Source organism: Setaria italica, chromosome IX (genome assembly GCF_000263155.2).
Source record: "Setaria italica strain Yugu1 chromosome IX, Setaria_italica_v2.0, whole genome shotgun sequence".
NCBI lineage: Eukaryota > Viridiplantae > Streptophyta > Magnoliopsida > Poales > Poaceae > Setaria > Setaria italica.
This window is the reverse complement of record NC_028458.1, coordinates 36,072,354-36,090,931: the sequence shown is the minus strand read 5'-3', so window position 1 is coordinate 36,090,931 and position 18,578 is coordinate 36,072,354. Positions and strand designations below refer to the sequence as shown.

General features: G+C 44.3%; 3 protein-coding genes across 3 annotated transcripts; 1 reads left to right on the top strand and 2 right to left on the bottom strand.

Annotated features, from left to right (window-relative positions):
* Window positions 1-3,769: 3,769 nt before the first annotated feature.
* LOC105915163 (protein FAR1-RELATED SEQUENCE 5-like) lies at window positions 3,770-5,401 on the top strand. The gene is made up of 3 exons (XM_012849063.1): window positions 3,770-4,612; window positions 5,272-5,274; window positions 5,363-5,401. Exons 1-3 carry the CDS (start codon window positions 3,770-3,772, stop codon window positions 5,399-5,401), a joined length of 885 nt encoding a protein of 294 aa, XP_012704517.1.
* Window positions 5,402-7,492: 2,091 nt separating this feature from the next.
* On the bottom strand, window positions 7,493-12,610 carry LOC101780931 (3-hydroxyisobutyryl-CoA hydrolase 1). The gene is made up of 14 exons (XM_004983520.3): window positions 12,443-12,610; window positions 11,557-11,637; window positions 11,403-11,471; window positions 10,761-10,824; window positions 10,497-10,576; window positions 10,327-10,410; window positions 9,469-9,553; window positions 9,004-9,089; window positions 8,565-8,686; window positions 8,427-8,487; window positions 8,219-8,317; window positions 8,012-8,113; window positions 7,871-7,912; window positions 7,493-7,769 (listed from the first exon to the last, which is right to left on the bottom strand). Exons 1-14 carry the CDS (start codon window positions 12,488-12,490, stop codon window positions 7,632-7,634), a joined length of 1,161 nt encoding a protein of 386 aa, XP_004983577.1. The 5' UTR covers window positions 12,491-12,610; the 3' UTR covers window positions 7,493-7,631.
* A 717-nt stretch (window positions 12,611-13,327) lies between these two features.
* On the bottom strand, window positions 13,328-17,507 carry LOC101780272 (AT-hook motif nuclear-localized protein 10). The gene is made up of 6 exons (XM_004983519.4): window positions 17,195-17,507; window positions 16,152-16,902; window positions 15,990-16,042; window positions 14,963-15,094; window positions 14,179-14,340; window positions 13,328-14,075 (listed from the first exon to the last, which is right to left on the bottom strand). The coding sequence occupies exons 2-6, from the start codon at window positions 16,723-16,725 to the stop codon at window positions 13,731-13,733; spliced, it is 1,266 nt and encodes a 421-aa protein (XP_004983576.1). The 5' UTR covers window positions 16,726-16,902; window positions 17,195-17,507; the 3' UTR covers window positions 13,328-13,730.
* Window positions 17,508-18,578: the final 1,071 nt, after the last annotated feature.

The window sequence follows — 18,578 nt, the reverse complement described above, 5'->3', positions numbered from 1 at the left end:
TGTTGACTGCCCGATGAAGATAAAAGGCAGTCAAATGGGTAGTGTTGAAAGCAGCATTGGTCCATTGTGAGTACATCAGCAAGAAAAAATGGAGGCCAAAGTATTAAAGAACGAATAATTTGAAAAGAAAAGCAGAGGCATTGGCTTGAAATAATGAATCTTTTAAGCAAAATGATAACGATTCCATGATTGATACCTGCTAAATATATAGCACAAAGGTATCTTCAGTGCAATACTATTTTCTTAAGATTTAAGTGCAAATTTTGAGTACTTGCTCCTGTATAGGTCTAGCTACCCGCAGAAATATCCCATTACCCTAAAAAATATAGAAAATTAACTGTTACTGTTTAGCATACATTACAAATTGCATATAGCATATCACTAATAGACCCTGAAGGGAATATCATCCACTTGCGTTGTACAAAATCAACTTGCCATCATATTTAGTACAATCCATGGACTAATTTTTAGTTCGGGTCACATCGGATGTTTGGATACCAATTAGAAGGACTAAACGTGAACTAATTATAAAACTAATTGCATAAGCCGTGGCTAATTTGCGAGACGAATCTATTAAGCCTAATTAATCCGTAATTAGCACATATTTACTGTAGCATCACATGGTCAAATCATGGAATAATTAGGCTTAATAGATTCGTCTCGCGAATTAGCCTTCATTTGTGCAATTGGTTTTGTAATTAACCTATATTTAATACTCCTAATTAGTATCTAAACATTCGATATGACAAGGACTAAACTTTAGTCCCCGACTCCAAACGGGTTATTGTGGATGATAAAGAAAAACACAAAGCTAGGGTTCTCAGTAAAGAATGAAGGACAAAGGGGAATAGCATATTATCATGTTCAGAGCACAGTATTATAGTATTCTTGGCATCGCAAAGATGTAGGGAAAAATAGTATACCTTATACTAATGGGTAGCAACGCATAGCTAAGTCTAACAATTAATTTATCGGAGCAAAACTAGCACTATGTACTGAATACCCCACACAGAAATTTAGATTATAACAATACTCCTCACAGGAATTGCCAAAACCTTTGGAAAGGTAAGGAAACAATCAAACAAACAACAATTTATTTAGAAAACACAAAGGTCCCCATGTCACTAAGCCCAATAAAATGATGGAGAAAAAAATATTTCTGCAAGCTTATACTAAAGTAAGAAGAGGTCTTAGAAAAAGGTACATATTTCCAAAGCAAGATTCCTACGAGGATTTCGAAGAACTGCTGTTTCCAGGAGGAATAAGAATCGCACCAACAACTAATCGCAGAACCTCTAAGCCCTAATAAAGATTCCGCCTTTACCCCCAAAACATGAAAGGAGAAAACAGACAAGGATGCACCTCGTGCCCATTTTGTTCTCCCAACAATCGCCGAGAAAGAACACTAACAGCCCCACAAATAATTTGAGCAATTCCAGCGCATTCCAAATCCCAACAATCACCAGGGGCGGACCCAGTATAGGACAGGGGGTGTGTGCACATGAGGAAGGGAAGAGAAAGGGTGGGCATACCTGGTGGGTTCGTCGCCGGCGAAGGACCCGGCGAAGACGTGGCGGAGGGCGCCGCCAAGAAAGACCGAGAGAGAAGAGGTGAACCCGGGGAGGGTGGGGGGAGAGAGAAATAGTGGGTTCGTCGCCGGCAAAGGACCCGGCGAAGACGTGGCAAAGGGTGCCGCCAGCGGCCAGCCAAGTTGCCGCCGCCAGGAAGGTGAACGCCTAGTGATTTTTCTTTTGGGCCTGTTTGGCTCCATGGTGTTAAAGTTTAACACCCGTCACATCGAATGTTTGGATGCTAATTAGGAGTATTAAACATAGACTAATTACAAAACTAATTGCACAGATGGAGTGTAATTCGTGAGACGAATCTATTAAGCCTAATTAGTCCATGATTTGACAATGTGGTGCTACAGTAACCATTTGCTAATGATGGATTAATTAGGCTTAATAGATTCGTCACGCGAATTAGCACAGGGTTCTGCAATTAGTTTTATAATTAGCTCATGTTTAGTTCTCCTAATTAGCATCCGAACATCCGATGTGACACTGTTAAAGTTTAGCACCTCGTATCCAAACACCCCTATATCTGTTAACAACTATACCCAAGTGATCCTCTTTGGCTCTTTGCATAGTTATGAGTACTGACCAGTGCGGCAGTACCGGTGCCCAACGACAAATGTCTCGGGACCGCGGCAGCTAACAACCGCAAGCCATCAGCCTGAAGCAGCCAAGCGGAGATCTCGCGCCGGGCCGCCGCTGGCGGCGTCCACTGAAAATCTCAGGCTCTCGGAGCTGGTGCGCGCGCGAGTGATTGCAACCACGGCCACGATAGCCGTTGCTGTGCCCGTGTGCCGTTCGGTCGTTTTCGGGGAGACGATCGAGTAGCTCGCGCTGGCGGGGGTTTTCTTTTTTGGCCATAACTGATGCCAAAGCATCTAAACATAAAACTAATCGGGCCCGTTTGATTGGTGGGTCGTCAAGCGAGCTCCTTGTTCTTCTTCACCACACCTCAACTCCTTCGGCGGATCTCACAACGCTTGCCTGCAGCATGATGTTGTTGTCCATGTCATGATGTGCATCGCTGATCGGATCGAGAAGAAAACGTGCATGTAAATGGAGGTTGCTTCATTGCTTGTAAAGGGTAGCGGGTCTCCTGATCCTCAGTTATCTCGACGGCGAAGATGGCGAGCGACGACCTCTTTTCCTGTAGGAGCTTGGCGAGCATCCAATCCTCCATTGCCATCCACCTCCCTGTTCCGTTTCCCAGATTACCACTCTCTTGCAACCTGATCGCCGTTGGAAGAGAACATGTCATTTTAATCAAAGCTGTCTACTCGCACAGGCCTGGGAATGGCGGTGAGGAAATTAAGTATCTTGGCTGTACATGGGCCAACACCACGGAAAAAAATTCAGTGCGTCCTCCCCGCACGCGGATCCCGTGGGCACCAGCCTCCTACTGATGACGCGTGTCCAGTAGGATGTCCGCTCGGCTCCGTTCCCAGCGCGTGGCTCGCACGTCTTCGGCTCGCAGCGGACGAGTTCACGACGACGTAGCGCTGGGCTCGCAAGTTGGTTTCAGTTTTGCACCGCCCGGCTCATCACCACGTAGTCAGCGCCGTAATCATAGGATAGCTTCGTGAGTTGGTTCCATCCACAGAGAAAGATCGTAGAAACAGGTCACGCCGCCGCCGCCGCCGCCGACGATACACGTACTGCGGCCGGCTGTGCGAGTTGCCGCCGGTTGCCTGATGTCTTGTAGCCATGCAAGCCAAAGGGACTCCACCTTCGGAGATCATTCAGATGGTGAGGAGAATTTTTCCCCATCAAATCCTCTCGTAGACACCATGGAAACGACGAACTCTGCCCTAATCAATGGTGCTGTTGATGCAAGACAGGTATGTGCGGAAGCCATGTACCCTTATAACATTGTAGATCTATTTGTGCTAGCTAGATTTGTGGGCGGGAACATCTCAAACAACTGTTTTTACATACGTAGGGGAACATCACTGCTGTCATCGAGTCCGCGTCTACATCAGTTTCTGAGTTACCAGAATCTATGGCACAACAATCAGATACGGTATGAGATGTCAGTTTGACTACTATAAGCATTAAAAAATCATACTATCTATTCCTAGTTATTAAACAACTTTAAATTTTCTCTCATCGTACAACAGGTATTAGATAAAAATGGACAGCCTTTGATTGCTCCTGAAGTTGGAATGGCTTTCGATTGAGAGGATAAAGCTTACGAGATGTATAATAACTATGCTGGTAAGGTCGGATTCAGTATTAGAAAGAGCCATACGAAGCGCCGAGTTGATAAAACTATATGCCAGAAGTATATAGTTTGCAGTAACGAAGGACACTGTGCTAATGCGTCGTCACAGAAGGATGTTACAAGGACGGGTTGTGATGCCCGTGTTCAGTTTAGTGTCAGCAGAGAGGGGATTTGGAAAGTGCAAAAGGTTGTACTTGATCACAATCATTATCTTGCTAGTCCTAATAAAAAGCACAAGCTGAAGTCCCAGCGTCGTGTTACAGATGCAGACAGGCAGCTGATTGGTCAGATAAGAGAAGCCGGGATGAAGCCAGCCCAGGTGTATGAGTTCATGAAAGAATTTTATGGAGGATCTGACAAAGTTCCATTTGCAAAGATGGATAGCAACAATGAGATCGGTCGCGAGCGGAAGAAGTACTTAGAGTGCAATGATGCGCAGTCATTGTTGGATTACTTGAAGAATAAGCAGAGAGATGATCCTGGATTTTTTTATGCTGCTCAAATAGACGAGGAAGATGGTCGGATAGCTAATTTCTTCTGGGCAGATGGTCAGTCTATTATGGACTATGCATGCTTTGGTGACGCCGTATCATTTGACACCACCTTTCAGACTAATAAGTTTGAAATGCCTTTTGCTCCACTCCTGGGAACGAACCATCACAAGCAAACAATAATTTTTGGGGCAGCATTGATATTTAATGAGAGTATTGAATCATTTGTTTGGCTCTTTGAGACCTTCCTAACAGCTATGTCTGGCAAACATCCCAAAACAATTTTCACTGATCAAGACGCGGCCATGGCAGGAGCAATTGCCTATGTATTCAGAAATACAAGTCATCGTCTTTGTTTGTGGCACATATGTCTTAATGCAGCTAAACATCTAGGACCCTTAATTAAAAAAATTTCGGAGACATTTTTACCTGAATTTAAGAGATGCGTGTATGAAGAGAGATCAGAGCCGCTGTTCATTCAGATGTGGCAGAAATTGTTGAGTAAGTATAAACTAGAGAACAACCAATGGATGGCAAACCTATATGCTTTGAGGAAAAAGTGGGCTACTATATACCGTGACTCTTTTACAGCTGATATGAATTCAACTCAAAGAAGTGAAGGTATGAATAACGTGTTCAAGAAAAGATTTCGTAGAAAACTTGGACTTACTGAACTTCTTGTAGAATGCGAGAAGGTTTCAGCTAGCCTTCGTGAAAATGAGTTAGAAGCAGATTTTAACTCACGCCGAAAGAACCCAGTTACTTACAGTCCAGATTTACCTCTATTGAAATCTGCGGCTGAATCATATACAAAGAGGATGTATTTGGAGTTTGAGGAAGAATTTAAAGAACATTTTTCATTCTCTTGTAAATTGTTGCAAGCTGATGAGTCAATCCTCACATATATGGTTACACATATGCATGCTAATCATGGAGCAACGACTGTTTTCAACAGTGCGAATATGTCCGTTACATGTTCTTGCAGAAAGTATGAATCCATAGGTATGTGCACACATTTTGAATTATAATATAGTTTCTAATTTGAACCAATGGAAACTTATGTTTTTATTATGTAGGTATACTGTGCAAGCATGCCTTCAAAGTTTTCAGTGTGAATGATGTTTTTAAATTGCCGCCGCAATATATAATGGGAAGATGGACCAAATATGCAAAAAGAGGATTTTATATCGAGAAACCAGAAACCGAGGAAGAAAGTTTGAAAGCACGTGCTGCACGTATGTCACGAAAGGCTACATCCATTACATTGAAATGTTCAGTGTCAAAAGAACTTCTTGAGAATTTGGAGAAAGGCCTAGATAAGTTGGACTTAGAAGCAGATATTGCTATGAGCAAGTTGCAAGAAAAATTCGATGACGTTGTTGTAGTTTCTACTGAATGCGCTACAGACACATTAAAAGGTACAATATCATTTAGAGTTCCACATGTCATAAAGGGCCCAAAGAATAAGCGACTCCAAAGTGCAGTTGAAAAGAATACAACAAAGAAGAAAAAGAAAAGTACTAAGAAGAAAGGTATTCACCCTACCTTGCTGATTTTGTTCCCAGGAAAGGTCCAACTTGTATATTAATTATTTTTGTTCACAGGAGATGGTCCAATTAATGCCGCAGAGAATACATATGAAACTGTTGATCCAAACCAATTGATCGTAAATGACTTAGACTCATTATTCTAGTTTTATATTTTTTTACTAACAACAAATTGTAACAAACAATTTGTTATACATGACACAGGACCTTCATGGTGGCGGTAGCATTGGCGGTTATACTAGTACAATGCAATTTGCAAATGATTCAGCCATGGCTGCGCCACTCATCCATGGAGGAGATACTAATGCTACAGTGCCAAACTTCACAGACTGTGTGTATGGGCAATCTTCTACCATGTCTGCTCCTTTCATGCAAGGCGGATATACAGACCTTTTACATGGTGTTCATCAAGATGCCGCAATGTCCTTATCCGCTAGGAAGTTAAATTTTGATGAGAAGATGTAACTGTGTTGATAGACAACACGCCACTTTGCAGTATTTATTTGTTTCAAGTATGACACATTTGAGATGGATTTTGCTAGTTACATATGATATTTCCTATTTCAGCTGGTTATCAATTTGAAATTAATACATATCCTATTCACTACAGTCATAGAAACATTCACAAAATACTGTGATCATTTTCGGCAAAAATAACCTCGTATATACAAGTTTAAGAAAGGCCAAAATGTCATATGTACCTCCAAAAGGTTTGGCACCATCTGAAAAAATCATGGAGAATAATCCTGATCCTGAAGACTTGGTCGGAGAAGCAACACGTGAAAGCCAGGAGCAGAATATTTTATTTATTGTATTACGAGCCGGGCAGTGGAAAACTGAAACCAACTTGCCAGCCGAGCGCTACGTCGTCGTGGACTCGTCCGCTGTGAGCCGAAGACGTGCGAGCCACGCGCTGGGAACGGAGCCGAGCGGACATCCTGCTGGACACGCGTCATCAGTAGGAGGCTGGTGCCCACGGGATCCGCGTGCGGGGAGGATGCACTGAATTTTTTTCCCAACACCACAGGCCTACGCACCCATCTTGAAAGCGCCAATCCTATCTGGCTTTCGAAAGTCCGTATGTTATATGGCTTCCAGTACGTGAGATTCGTGCAAACACTTTTGTCCGTCGAATGTGCTTATGTTTCCAACCCTAACTCTCACCTTGCTGCTACCGTGCCGGCGGCCGCCGCCGATGCCGTGCGTCCCGCCACTGCTGCTGCTTCGCCACCACCGGGCGCGCCGCTGCTAGCCACCGCCGCCGGTGATGCGTTGTCGATGAAGAAGAAGCTACTGGATATTATTTTTTCGAAATGTTGAGTTAGGCTTAAAAATTGTTGAATCTAGTTTTTGAAAATGTTGAATCCATTCTATTTAAATGTTGGAATAGTTCAAGAAAAATGTTGAAAGTAGTTATTTTTAAAAAATGTTGAATGTAGTATTTCTAAATGTTGAACTATTTCTCAAAAAATGTTGAATGAAATCTTCCGAAATGTTAAATTTATTTATTTATAAGGTGAGCTTATGGTCTAATGGACTTTAAAACCATGTTGCTTATCCAGCACACGGATGTTACATAGGAGCCCCTCTTGAAATTGGGTAGAAGATCACAACGATGATGACGCGATGAGGCGATAACACACCAGCTTAAGCAAGATCTGACTACGAGAAAAAGTTTTCCACCGATTTTAAAATAGCCACAGCTCTCTTCAATAAACAATAGAATTTCTTGTGTGACAGAAGTTTGACCTACAAGATATGTTCAGCTTTTATTTTATCAGCAGTGTGATACTTCCAATCAAAGCTTGGACTCAATAATTCTTCCATAGGAACGTCTTGCAGGTAGGTCCAAATCTTCCCACTGTGGGTCATCGATTCTGGAGAAATATTGTTCAACCGCCTCATCATGCACTTGTTCCAACCTTGGAGGCATCCACTGCAATTACCCCCCAAAAAATCACCAGAAAGCAAAGGTCGTGTCATATGAAATTAGCCATCGGGAAGAGATTCTGATCAATGTTATGAGATTATCTGTACCTTTGGGTTTCGATCTTTATCTACCAGTATAGCCCTGCATCCCTGCAACAGGAATTGTATCTTAAGTATAGAGATCTTGCCCAAGAGAAAGTATAGATATCTTGAATGAACATGAGAAGTGTTGAGGAAGTCAATATTTACCTCAAAGAAGTCACGGCTGAAGTCACCACGCATGACATGGCAAACCATTCTATATTCCCGACGCAAGCACTCCCCAACAGTTTGTATTCTCCCTTCTCTTATCTAAAATCAGAGTTAGAAAACAATGAAACAACTATACTCCCATGGGCACACATAGACAGTAAGATTATAGTATAGTTTTGAACATAGGTAGTTTCTGAGGGATACCGATCTGAGAGAGATTTTCAGACTGGTAGGAGAGGCCTTTTTCAAGGACTGGATTGTAGAAGCAATCCATTCATCTGCCGAATTTGAAGTTTCTTGTTCCTGACAAAAATAAATACTAATATAGCATGGGCCGACATGTGAATCCATAAAAGCCGCAGTTAACTCTAACGACTCTTCCGTTGAAAAAGAAAACTGTAACAGAACTCACAAGAGCAGATATGATTTCTTCAACTGTTCTTTTGGAAAAGCATTTGTTGATGATTTCCAGCCTGCGGAGCGCCAAAAAATTTAAAAACAACAAATAATGAATTAGGGAATAAAGCAGTCATTCAATCAGAAGTCCTACCTGTTCAGAGAGCTGTTTTCTTTCAGTGATGGCTGTTGAGCAAATTGATCAATAATACCACACACAACAAAAGGATTGGAGGTGTCCACCTTTTTAAGTGATTCCTCCAGTGATGGCAGCCTCTGGGGAAAAAAGAGTATTTACTGGGGATTATAGACAGGTATAACACATATACAGACTTAGGATATATGGCAACCATAATTGAGAGAATGCAATTGCTATGTCAATGAGGTCAGGATGCACAATGATGATATAAGAAATAATAAAACCACAAATGGAACAGCAAATATTGATATTGAAACAAAAGGTGACAGCTACATTTTCTTTGGGGTAAATGTTGACAGCTACATTGACCAATTTCTGTTCCATGAATGCAAGAAAATAGGGGCACGGTGATGCCAAAGCCATGAGTTAGAATTTAAATTACAAGTGAACCTACATTTATCTGGACAAAATGAGTTGCCAGACCACACGCATGCATTTCCGCACCATCCAATCTTGCACCAGCAAGAGCAACATACTCTCCTGGAGAAGAGACATGATAAAAGTTTAGGAACAAGATCTCACAAGATATCTTTGCATCAACTAAAAGAGTAAAAGGTTTCCCTCTATCAATTAAACTAAATAATCTTATAGAACCAATAAACTTAAATAGACAATCAGAAATTCGGACACTTTTGTTCCTTTCTATGATTATGTATCCACATTCACTTTCATGGCTCCATAGATCAATTGAATAAGCATAGTCCAAAATCAAATAAACATATGGCCATTACAAAACCGCAAAGGTAAATACGAGGATGCATAGCAGTTCAGGGTTGTGAATAATATCCAGCAACACGATACAGATCACAATGATATGGTTACATGCACTTCAACTAAATAAAGAAGAAAGAAAGACAACCATAGAAACCAGGTAGCCGAGACAGAAAATAAGAAGCCCCTATATCTGGAAAGAGTCCCAATGCTGTCTCTGGCATTGCAAAAACCTGCACAAATATCAAATTATTGTACTTGAAACTTTGAACGTATTCTGCTTATAAGAAAAATCCAAGGTAGATTCTACATATCCCAATTGAATAAAACTACTATCATAGATCAAGCACACAAGAAACGAAAGCCCGTGCGACAATTGAAACCTGATAACAGAAAAATTCAGGCCTAAATTCATCAGAAGAGGTACAAAAAAATTGTGTTGGGTAAAGCCACAAGAACCCACATGCGGAAGAATTGTTTTCTCCTTTCCATTTTTTACGAATCTAAGACCCAAGTATATTTGGTGTTAAAACCTGTAAAATATTTTTCTAAGTGAAAGGCAGTGCTCCTGCCATATTTTAACTTTAAAGCATTGCTCTTCTCTATGAACTAACTAATACATCAACTACGTATGAGCCAACAAGAAATCTAGCCTCCAGAACTTGGTATCCGATATTTCACTGTCATGTAACAACTAGTGTGAGCATCCTGTGCACTCCAAATACCAGCATAGTAGTTTATATTAAAGAGTGAGCTTAAATATCATACTGTGATTTCTCAATCAAAACATGGTTATAGTTTCTGACTAGCCAAACGCTGGATTAGACTTCTGGATTTCTCAATCAAAACATGGTTATAGTTTCCGAGCTTAAATATAATACTGCTGGATTATTTAAGGATGGGCAACATTCAGCAGAACCTTAAACAAAGAGATCTCAAGCTGCACCATGACATAGTAACAAAAAAAAAGCAAAAATGTCACCAGGGTTTGATTAATAGTATATACCGTGTTCTCGGTCACAACTCGAAACCTTCCATGTAAGGAAACACCTGCGCCTCCACCCATAACAATTCCAGCAAGAAGAGAAACCTACAATCAGATGGTCTAGCCCTTAGAGGCAAAGGAACAGAGAATTGAATTATTTACATGGATAACTTTGAAAGGGTGTGGCTCACCTGAGGTTTGCTATACGTTGCAATGATGTAGTTTAACAAAAACTCATTTCGGAAGAAATCAGCACCATATTTCCAGCTGCCTAATTCATGAATTAGATACACAATACAGTCAACCAAACATGTGGAATAACATTATATCCATGTGCTACATGATAACAGTGCGACAGGCATTACGCAAGGTAACGGAAGACAGTGAAAAACATAGAAAGGAATTAATTCTGGATATTTTTTTATATCACAGAAACAAGCTTAAGTTGTAAGTACCATTGTTTATAGCCCGGACAACTGCAGCAACATCACCTCCAGCGCAAAATGCTCTTCCTTTCCCCTAAAAACAAATGATGATCAGATAGAGTAACAAACAATAGCAGCAATTGAATGCATCAAGGAAATGAAGATATGGTGATGAATGATGATCATATCAATCTAGAAGAAAGAAATGAGAAATAAGCTAAAAAAAGGAAGACAAAGTAAGCTCTGGGATAAAGTGGCAAAGGCACTTTAAGAAGCTAGACTCTCAATATATGGAGTATATATTAAAAAAAGAGAAAAAGTTACATTTGCAAATAACTTCTTTTTCAAGGTTTAGGACAACAAAAACCATATTGTGCAACATAGTTTCTCTAAGAATTATGCACTTCAAATCAAGCAGAATAACATGCTTCAGAACCAAATAACCCCATCAGACTCTCTGTGTTCTTGTTGATTTTCAAGAAATAACTAGGGTATCATGTTCCCTGCTACTTCCTTGTTACTTGTTGATTTCTATTACCATGTGTTCACTATAGAAGGCACCCAAGTAGTGAGCTCAGATTACAAGAGCAGAAAACAAGGCATAGATATCTATATTCCAAGTTAAATCACATCAACATTAGACGATAATAGAAACACAGTTGCATGAGATACCTTCATAATCAACAATTTAACTCCATCATCTTTCTCGTAAGCAGTGAAACACCTCAAGAGTCCCATAATCTGCAACATGAAAGCAAAATCATCCTGCTCCCACTATTCTAACAGCAAATCTTGGTGCTTAAATACTGGTGAACTCTTAAAATACCATTGCGGAGGAGAGTGCATTCAGCTGCTTTGGCCTGTTCAAAATCAGTGTCCGTGTAGAATCATTTGCTTCTACCAAAAGCTGGCAAATAGAGGATACGAAAAACTGTTTTACTTTTCTGGTACAAACAACCATCAAACGTTTGTTACAGTAAGTTGAACTGAGCACAATGTACAGAATACAGAAATGATACAGATCACAGAAGCATGACATTTGACAAAAACGAGTGTGAACTGTTGTAAAAACAGATCATAAGCAAAAGTAACAGCAGCACTCAATGATGAATTGTTTCCTGAAACCTCACCAACCTGATTGGATCTCAGAACTAAGTATGGACAGGTCAAAGAGTCAAGTCAATTAGCGCTGGAATTACAATATGACATACTGGGTAATGGCTATAGTCACCCCAGCATGAATTTTAAATCCTTCAAGGCACGCCGAATTAACCATTCGTGGACTACTAGTTCAACAGAACAGGAAGCAGGCAACGATCCTACAACTAGTGAAATCCACCGATCATCAGCAGCAACTGAAAGCGGAGACCAATCATATGGGGCCAAGGTATCCGAGAATCATGCATCTTGAAACTAACACGAGAGTCTTGTGGTAAACGTTAAGCAAGCAAACAAAATTAATCAAGCACCGACGAACCGGCAGAAAGCGAGCTAGAGCGGCAGGGAGCAGATGCAGAGGCGAACGGAGCAGCGGTAGACTAGGTGAGAAGGGTGTCCGGTGGTTCCTCGTCCGATCGGAAGGTCTAGTACGACACCCTGAGGGCGAATTGCAAGGCGAAGGCGGCCCGATCGAATGGTGGCACGGCGCACGGCGATTGGTTGCGTGCCGAGTAAACAACTTGGGGACTTGATAGGGAAAAGGGGGGCCGGACCTGGTCGGAGTCGGCGCCCGCGGCGCCGGCGGGAGGAAGCGAGGCCATTCCTTCCTCGGGAGGTGCAGGCAAGCGGGCCCGAGGATGGCGCTGGAGGCTCCCAGGGACGGGACGCCGGAGGAGGAAAACGAGAAGACTGCTGCCTGGTGAAGGTAAAACTAGTTGGAGTAGGAACACTCCGCACGGGATCATGACGAACGGCGGGTGTCTCTGACTTGTGGGCCTAGGATACGAAAGCCACGTCGTCGCAGCCGGCAGCCCACGGGCCATGTTGGGCCAATCACCCACCCTCCTCTCTTATCCTAAAGAAAAAAGGATAACGAACTCCCCAACTGGCTTCGAATCTTCGACCGTGAAAGTCTGTGAATCATTTTTCCCATTTGAACTCCAAAGCGAGACATTGGCCTACTCGGAAAATGGACAAGGAAAATAAAAAATATTCGAGTAAAACGCAGCACATAACTGACGGAGTCGATTCGGACTTTGCTAGTGACTTTGCGGTCACTTGGTGGCTTGCGTTGCTGACCAATTACCTTGCTGCAAAGGCTGTAGTGCTATCTGAGATGATCAACGACGAATCCTACCACTATCTGCTCTTAATCCCAATTCCCAAGTTCTCCCTGCTCCAACCCTCAACACGAGTAATTTATCCTCCATTATCCAAAACGGCAACAACAGAACCCTGTCTTCAAACCATCTGTACTGTCGGACAGATCACAGAATGACTGAATAAACACATTTCGGTAAAACTGTTGTGCTCTTCAGCCAACTTTTATAGCTCACACAGTACAAAAGCTCATTTTTTACGTAGCAAGAATCACAAATTGACTCATGTCAGTCGGTTACATCCCACAAATGAATGCACACATGATAAGCGGCAGCATAGAAGAGAACAAAGCAAAACAGGATACGATCCCAAATTAAACCGAAGCATTCAAGTAAATTCATGATCCATAACACTAGAGAATGGTATTTTAACTAGCCTAGGAGGTGAAGATCTCATCAGGCATCCATCACAACTGGCGTTAGGGGCTGACAGACTTTAGGACAACGCTACAGCATTACAACGGCGGCTAATTCGAATTAAATTAATCTTACTTGGGGGGGAAACAACAGCAGGTGAGACCATGAACCCTAACTCTCCTAGCTAGCTTAGCTATAGCAGATACACCGTCACTGATCAGAGCAGACGACGCAAAAGGATCATCCATGGCAGAAGTACCAACCAACCATCAGCAGCTTCCTCTCCAGCCCAACCAGGAAATGGGGCACTTAAGGTTGAGCAGTGTTAGTTCGACATCATCTTCATGTCAGAGTCATGCCTGTTCTGCTGGTGCGCAGAGAGGGACCACCCACCGGATGCGTAGGCAGGCGGCATGTGCTGGTGCTGGTGCTGGTGCTGGTGAGGGTGCTGGTGCTGGCCGGAGTGGTTGAAGGGCATGGCGCTGTGGTTGATCGGGCTGCCAGAGTCATCGGATGATGCGCTGGATGTGCCCTCCGATGGAGGGCTGGTGGCCACAGGAGGTGGCACGAAGGTAGGCATCTGTGGTGGAGGAGCAGACATCGGTTCGACCTTCCGTGCCTCAGCTGGCTTTGATTTCTTGCCCTCTGCGATGAAACTGGCCACCACAACCTGATGACCAGTCAAACACAGGTAGAAGTATAAAGTGGTCAGTGAAATAAAGCAATTGAACAAATCTCAACTAGGAGGAAGAAAATTTACAGGTTGATCAAACCTGAACAGGAGTTGCTGCCATGAGCATTCCAGCAACACATCCTCCAAGAACTCGTCCATCAGATCCTGCAAGTGCAACACTTAAACCACCAGTCCTGCTGCGAGTGTCACCATCCTCCGCAAGCAGGAAAGAACCAGATAGTGAGATGATCTCAAAACGCCCCTGCACAAGAAATTGCACATCATCAGAAGGTGAAGCGTACCATTGTCAAGTGGAGTAACAGATATCATGCATAATTGGTTCAGTTAATTGCTCAAAGTAACTTCAGCTTCACAGACTCTGAATTTTTGTGAAGTGGCATTCTACACAAGCACCAACTAGACCTATTGCATCCAATCTTCCTTTGTATTCACATCAAAGTTCCAAACCACCAACACAGTTAAAATTCAAACACAAGAAAAGAAAAAAAAAGGTAACTTCAAAGCCAAATTGCTGTGCTTTTGAATCCCTAATGTCAGATGAACAAAGACAGGACAAAGAAGCCAACAATAATATATGCTTAACCAAAAAATCATAAAGACCTTGTTTCCTACCAACCAGGTGGCATTCTCATCAACCTGCCAAATTGTTAGTTGAAGTACAAAGTGCAAGATGGACCATTGACATGTTCTACAGAACATTGGATAAGGCCTTGTGAGATTCAGGTACTGTTCTGAAGCATAATAAAAACAACATGTATTTCCAATAAAAAAATGGGCATGACAAAGAAATCAATATTGAACCCATTATTTAGTACTTCAGAATGTCATAATTTCCGCTAGCATGAGAACAGTATAACATATACCTCATAAGTAACTAATCCACCAGATGTAGCTGGCTGCCGAAGAGTCACATTGCTAATTGCACCATTAGCAGAAAGGATGCAGACTGTGCGAGGGCCTTGCTGCGAGAACGTCATTATTTTGGATGCAACATCCTGCCAAGAAGCAGACATTTCAGAACTGAAATGCAACTCTTACGCAACTGACAAAAATGAAGAATAGCTTGACACTTGTAAATAGTAGTAATAAATTGGTGAAAATCAAAGGCCCAACTGACTCAAAAGAAAAGAGAAAAACAACATGCCTGACTTTGCACCATGATATACATTAGTCAACATCTGTATAGAAGAATTTCTAAGCAGCTTGCTGGAGGCAAATTGAGAATGCACACAATTACTCAATTCGAACAACAGTTAAAGTAAATGCAGGTAAAACTCAAGATCTATCAAATTATGAAGTTCCAGGTTAGCTAACATCCGTCTTGGTCAGATATGAGATATCATCGTTCACAGATACAAAGATGTTATGAGCCTATCAACAGAGAATAACATTTACTGCCGTGCTTGCACGAGTAACTTGATCAGCATGAGCATTTGTTTCACCAGCTATACCATGCACAGTCCACAGTTCACTCTCTCACTCGAGTGAAGGCTGGAGCAACCAAAAGGTGTCGCTGCTTGCAGCCCCTCAACGTACACAGCAGATTTTCAGGGTCGTACAGCTAGCACTGGACTATCAGTCAGGATCAGGAGTGACGGGGAGTGCATCACCCACTAGAACCAGCCTGCCGTCGCTGACCGTGGGACCGGTCAACTGACAGCCGTGCTGGGAATCTTACAGACACCCACGCGAGCTCGCAACCTGCCGGGCTTCCCAACGGCATGGCAGAACAGAGCGCAAAGGTCACAACACCGGTGACTTGGCATTCTGTCAAGAAGGCCACACAGGCGCGCGCACAGGGGGGATGCGCGGAATCGCAGATCTACACCATAGACGGCGACCAAGATGCAGCAAAGCGTTTGGGAGTTGAACGAGATCTGTGAATCTTACCTCGCCGGCCTTGACGGTGAGGATGTGAGGGGTGAAGGCGATGCCCCAAGAACCTGCACGAGAGAAGGCACGAGCACAACACCGGTGAGATTTAAACCGACGAGACGTGCACAAGAAGCAGCGGCATGGTAGGAAACTGAACACAGGAGGATGAACACGTACCCAGGGCTTCGAACTGCTTCTTCTTGCCGGAGCCTGGGGGCCTGCCGCGGCGCTTGGCGTTGGGGTCGGACGGGGGGCTGCTGATGGAGAACCCGCCGTGCTGCTGCTGGCCGGGGGCCGCGGCGCCGCCGGCGGAGGCGGAGGAGATGGGAGCCAGCGCCAGGGCCATGCTGCCGTCGGGCGCGTACTTGCGCGGCCGCCCGCGCTTCTTGCGCATCAGCTCGCCCATGCCCAGCACATTGCCGCCCGGCGAGCCTGCCGCTCCCGCGCCAGCGCCCGCGGTGGACTGCGGCGGCGGCGCGTACAGCATGGGCGCCGCGTGGTGGTGGTGCTCCGGCTTCGGCGCCATCTGGTCGAACGACAGGCGCATGCCGCCGGGCATGGGCGCCGCGGGCGACGGCGCCGGGGCCGCCTGCTGCTGCGCGAACGGCGGCGGCGGAGGGTGCTGTTGCTGCTGCTGCGGTGGCGGCGGCGGCATAGAAGACGGCGGCGGCTGAGCGGCCGGAGCAGGCACGGGCGCCGCGGCGCCGGCGGCGGTGGTGGCGGGGAGCGGGGCCACGTCCTTGGTCTCCATTTGCGTAGATCTACCCGCTTGGCAGCTTCCGCCTCCTCGTCTTGTCGCCCCGCTGCCGCTGTGCTTCACACAGTGGCAGTGGTCCTGTCGAGCTTGGACTCGCAGCACAACAAAGCTCTCGCCTTTGACCAGCGACAAGCTCAGCTGATCAGAGACCTTGTCCTTCTCCTCCCAGCACTGCAAAGGCACTCAGCAAGGGTAGCTAAGGCTAGAGCACTAGTGGTAACATGGAAATTAAGCGAGAAAGCACGCCCTCAGTCTGAGTTAAGCTAGTAGTAGTTAGCTAGGCTGCTCGCCGGAGATAATTTTTAAAAATCTGGAGCTAGGAGACGGATAAAAAAATCAAGAAAGCAGCTCGGGAGGGAGAGAGAAGCTAGCTGGGGGGAGGAGGAGAAAGCGGTGGAGGGGAGATTAGGTGAGAGTTAGGATGGGGAGGTGACTGATGCCTGCGCGCACGCCTGTACGGTACCTAGGGGCAAAGTGATTAGATCGGCGGGGAGCAGCAGGTCCATCACCATGCCATGACTCCTCTCGCTTCGTCCTCCTCGGCTCCTCCTCCCTCCTCGAGTCCTCACTTCACACCAAACGCCACTCACTCGCTCACTGCTCCTCTTGACCTCTTGCTTGCTTGCTTCGCATGCAATGGGGACGAGATGGATGGGAGAGCGAGAGAGCCTAGCCTTGCTGCTGCCTGCTGCCTAGGGGTGTGCGTGAGCAAAGCGAGGAGAGGAAGCAAGGTGGGAAAAGGAGGAGGAAATTACGGGAAATGGAAATTAATAAAAGCGAGGGCAATAAAGAAAGGAAGGGAGCAAGCAAGAAAGAAATTTGCTACGCGTACACACACGCGCGTGGACTCGTGTAGAGAGAGATGGGTGCAGCGCAGCTGCTGATGACTGCTGCTAGTATCAGCAAGGTAGCAATAAAGACGGAGGTGGAGGGTGTGGGGACGCTTTTTGGCTCGGAGTTCGTGAGAAAGGGAGACAAGTCATAACTACGCTTTCCCACCTTTTTACTCCTCCATCCACCACCATTCCACCGCAAACACACACAAACAAAAGCCGCTACCAGCTCCTGCCCCAAATTCAAAACGCCATTTAAAAAGATAAAGAAAGATGCAAAGCACCAGTTTGTTTACCACGATGCTCCCTCCTAACCACCAGGTGCTCCAACCTTACCCGAAGTCAGGATTGGAACAAGAAGGGGACCAAGCAAATTATGTCGTGCAAGTTGGTTAGAAATTAAAATCAAACCAAATAAATTTCATTGCAAACTAAAGGAACTACAGTGAATCATGGCCCCTGCCATCCCCTCCCTAGCTCCGTCGTGCCATGCGGCAACAGTGCCGAAAACCAAACTATACGTGGTAGACAGCAGTTGTGGTTTAACAACACTTGTCAAATCCTAATGTCAAAATACTGTTTCCGACATCGTGAAGAAAGGATTCTGAATATTGTTAGATAGAGAAAGCAACGTGAAACTATACAATAGAAATTGCAATTTCAACCAGAAACGAGAAGATAGGCTTTCAACAAGAAACGAGGAGACGGCCTTTTAACTCAAGGATGCAAAAAAGAATTAGCACAACAATCAGATTAACGGATCGATTTTCAAATAGCTTGATATGGTTGCCGCTACTGGGGAGGGGAAAACATACATGATTTTGAGCGGTCAGGGCTTAACAAACTCGAAGACCCTTTAGTATCAGAATAGAGATGTAGAGAGGAGAGGAGAGGAAGGATAACATACCTCGATGGCGAGTTTCAGCCTGTCGATGAGAGAAGCTTGAATGTTTTAACAAGCTCCAAAGGAGAAATATAAAGAGGTGATGGAGAGGAAAGGCGCGACACATAGAC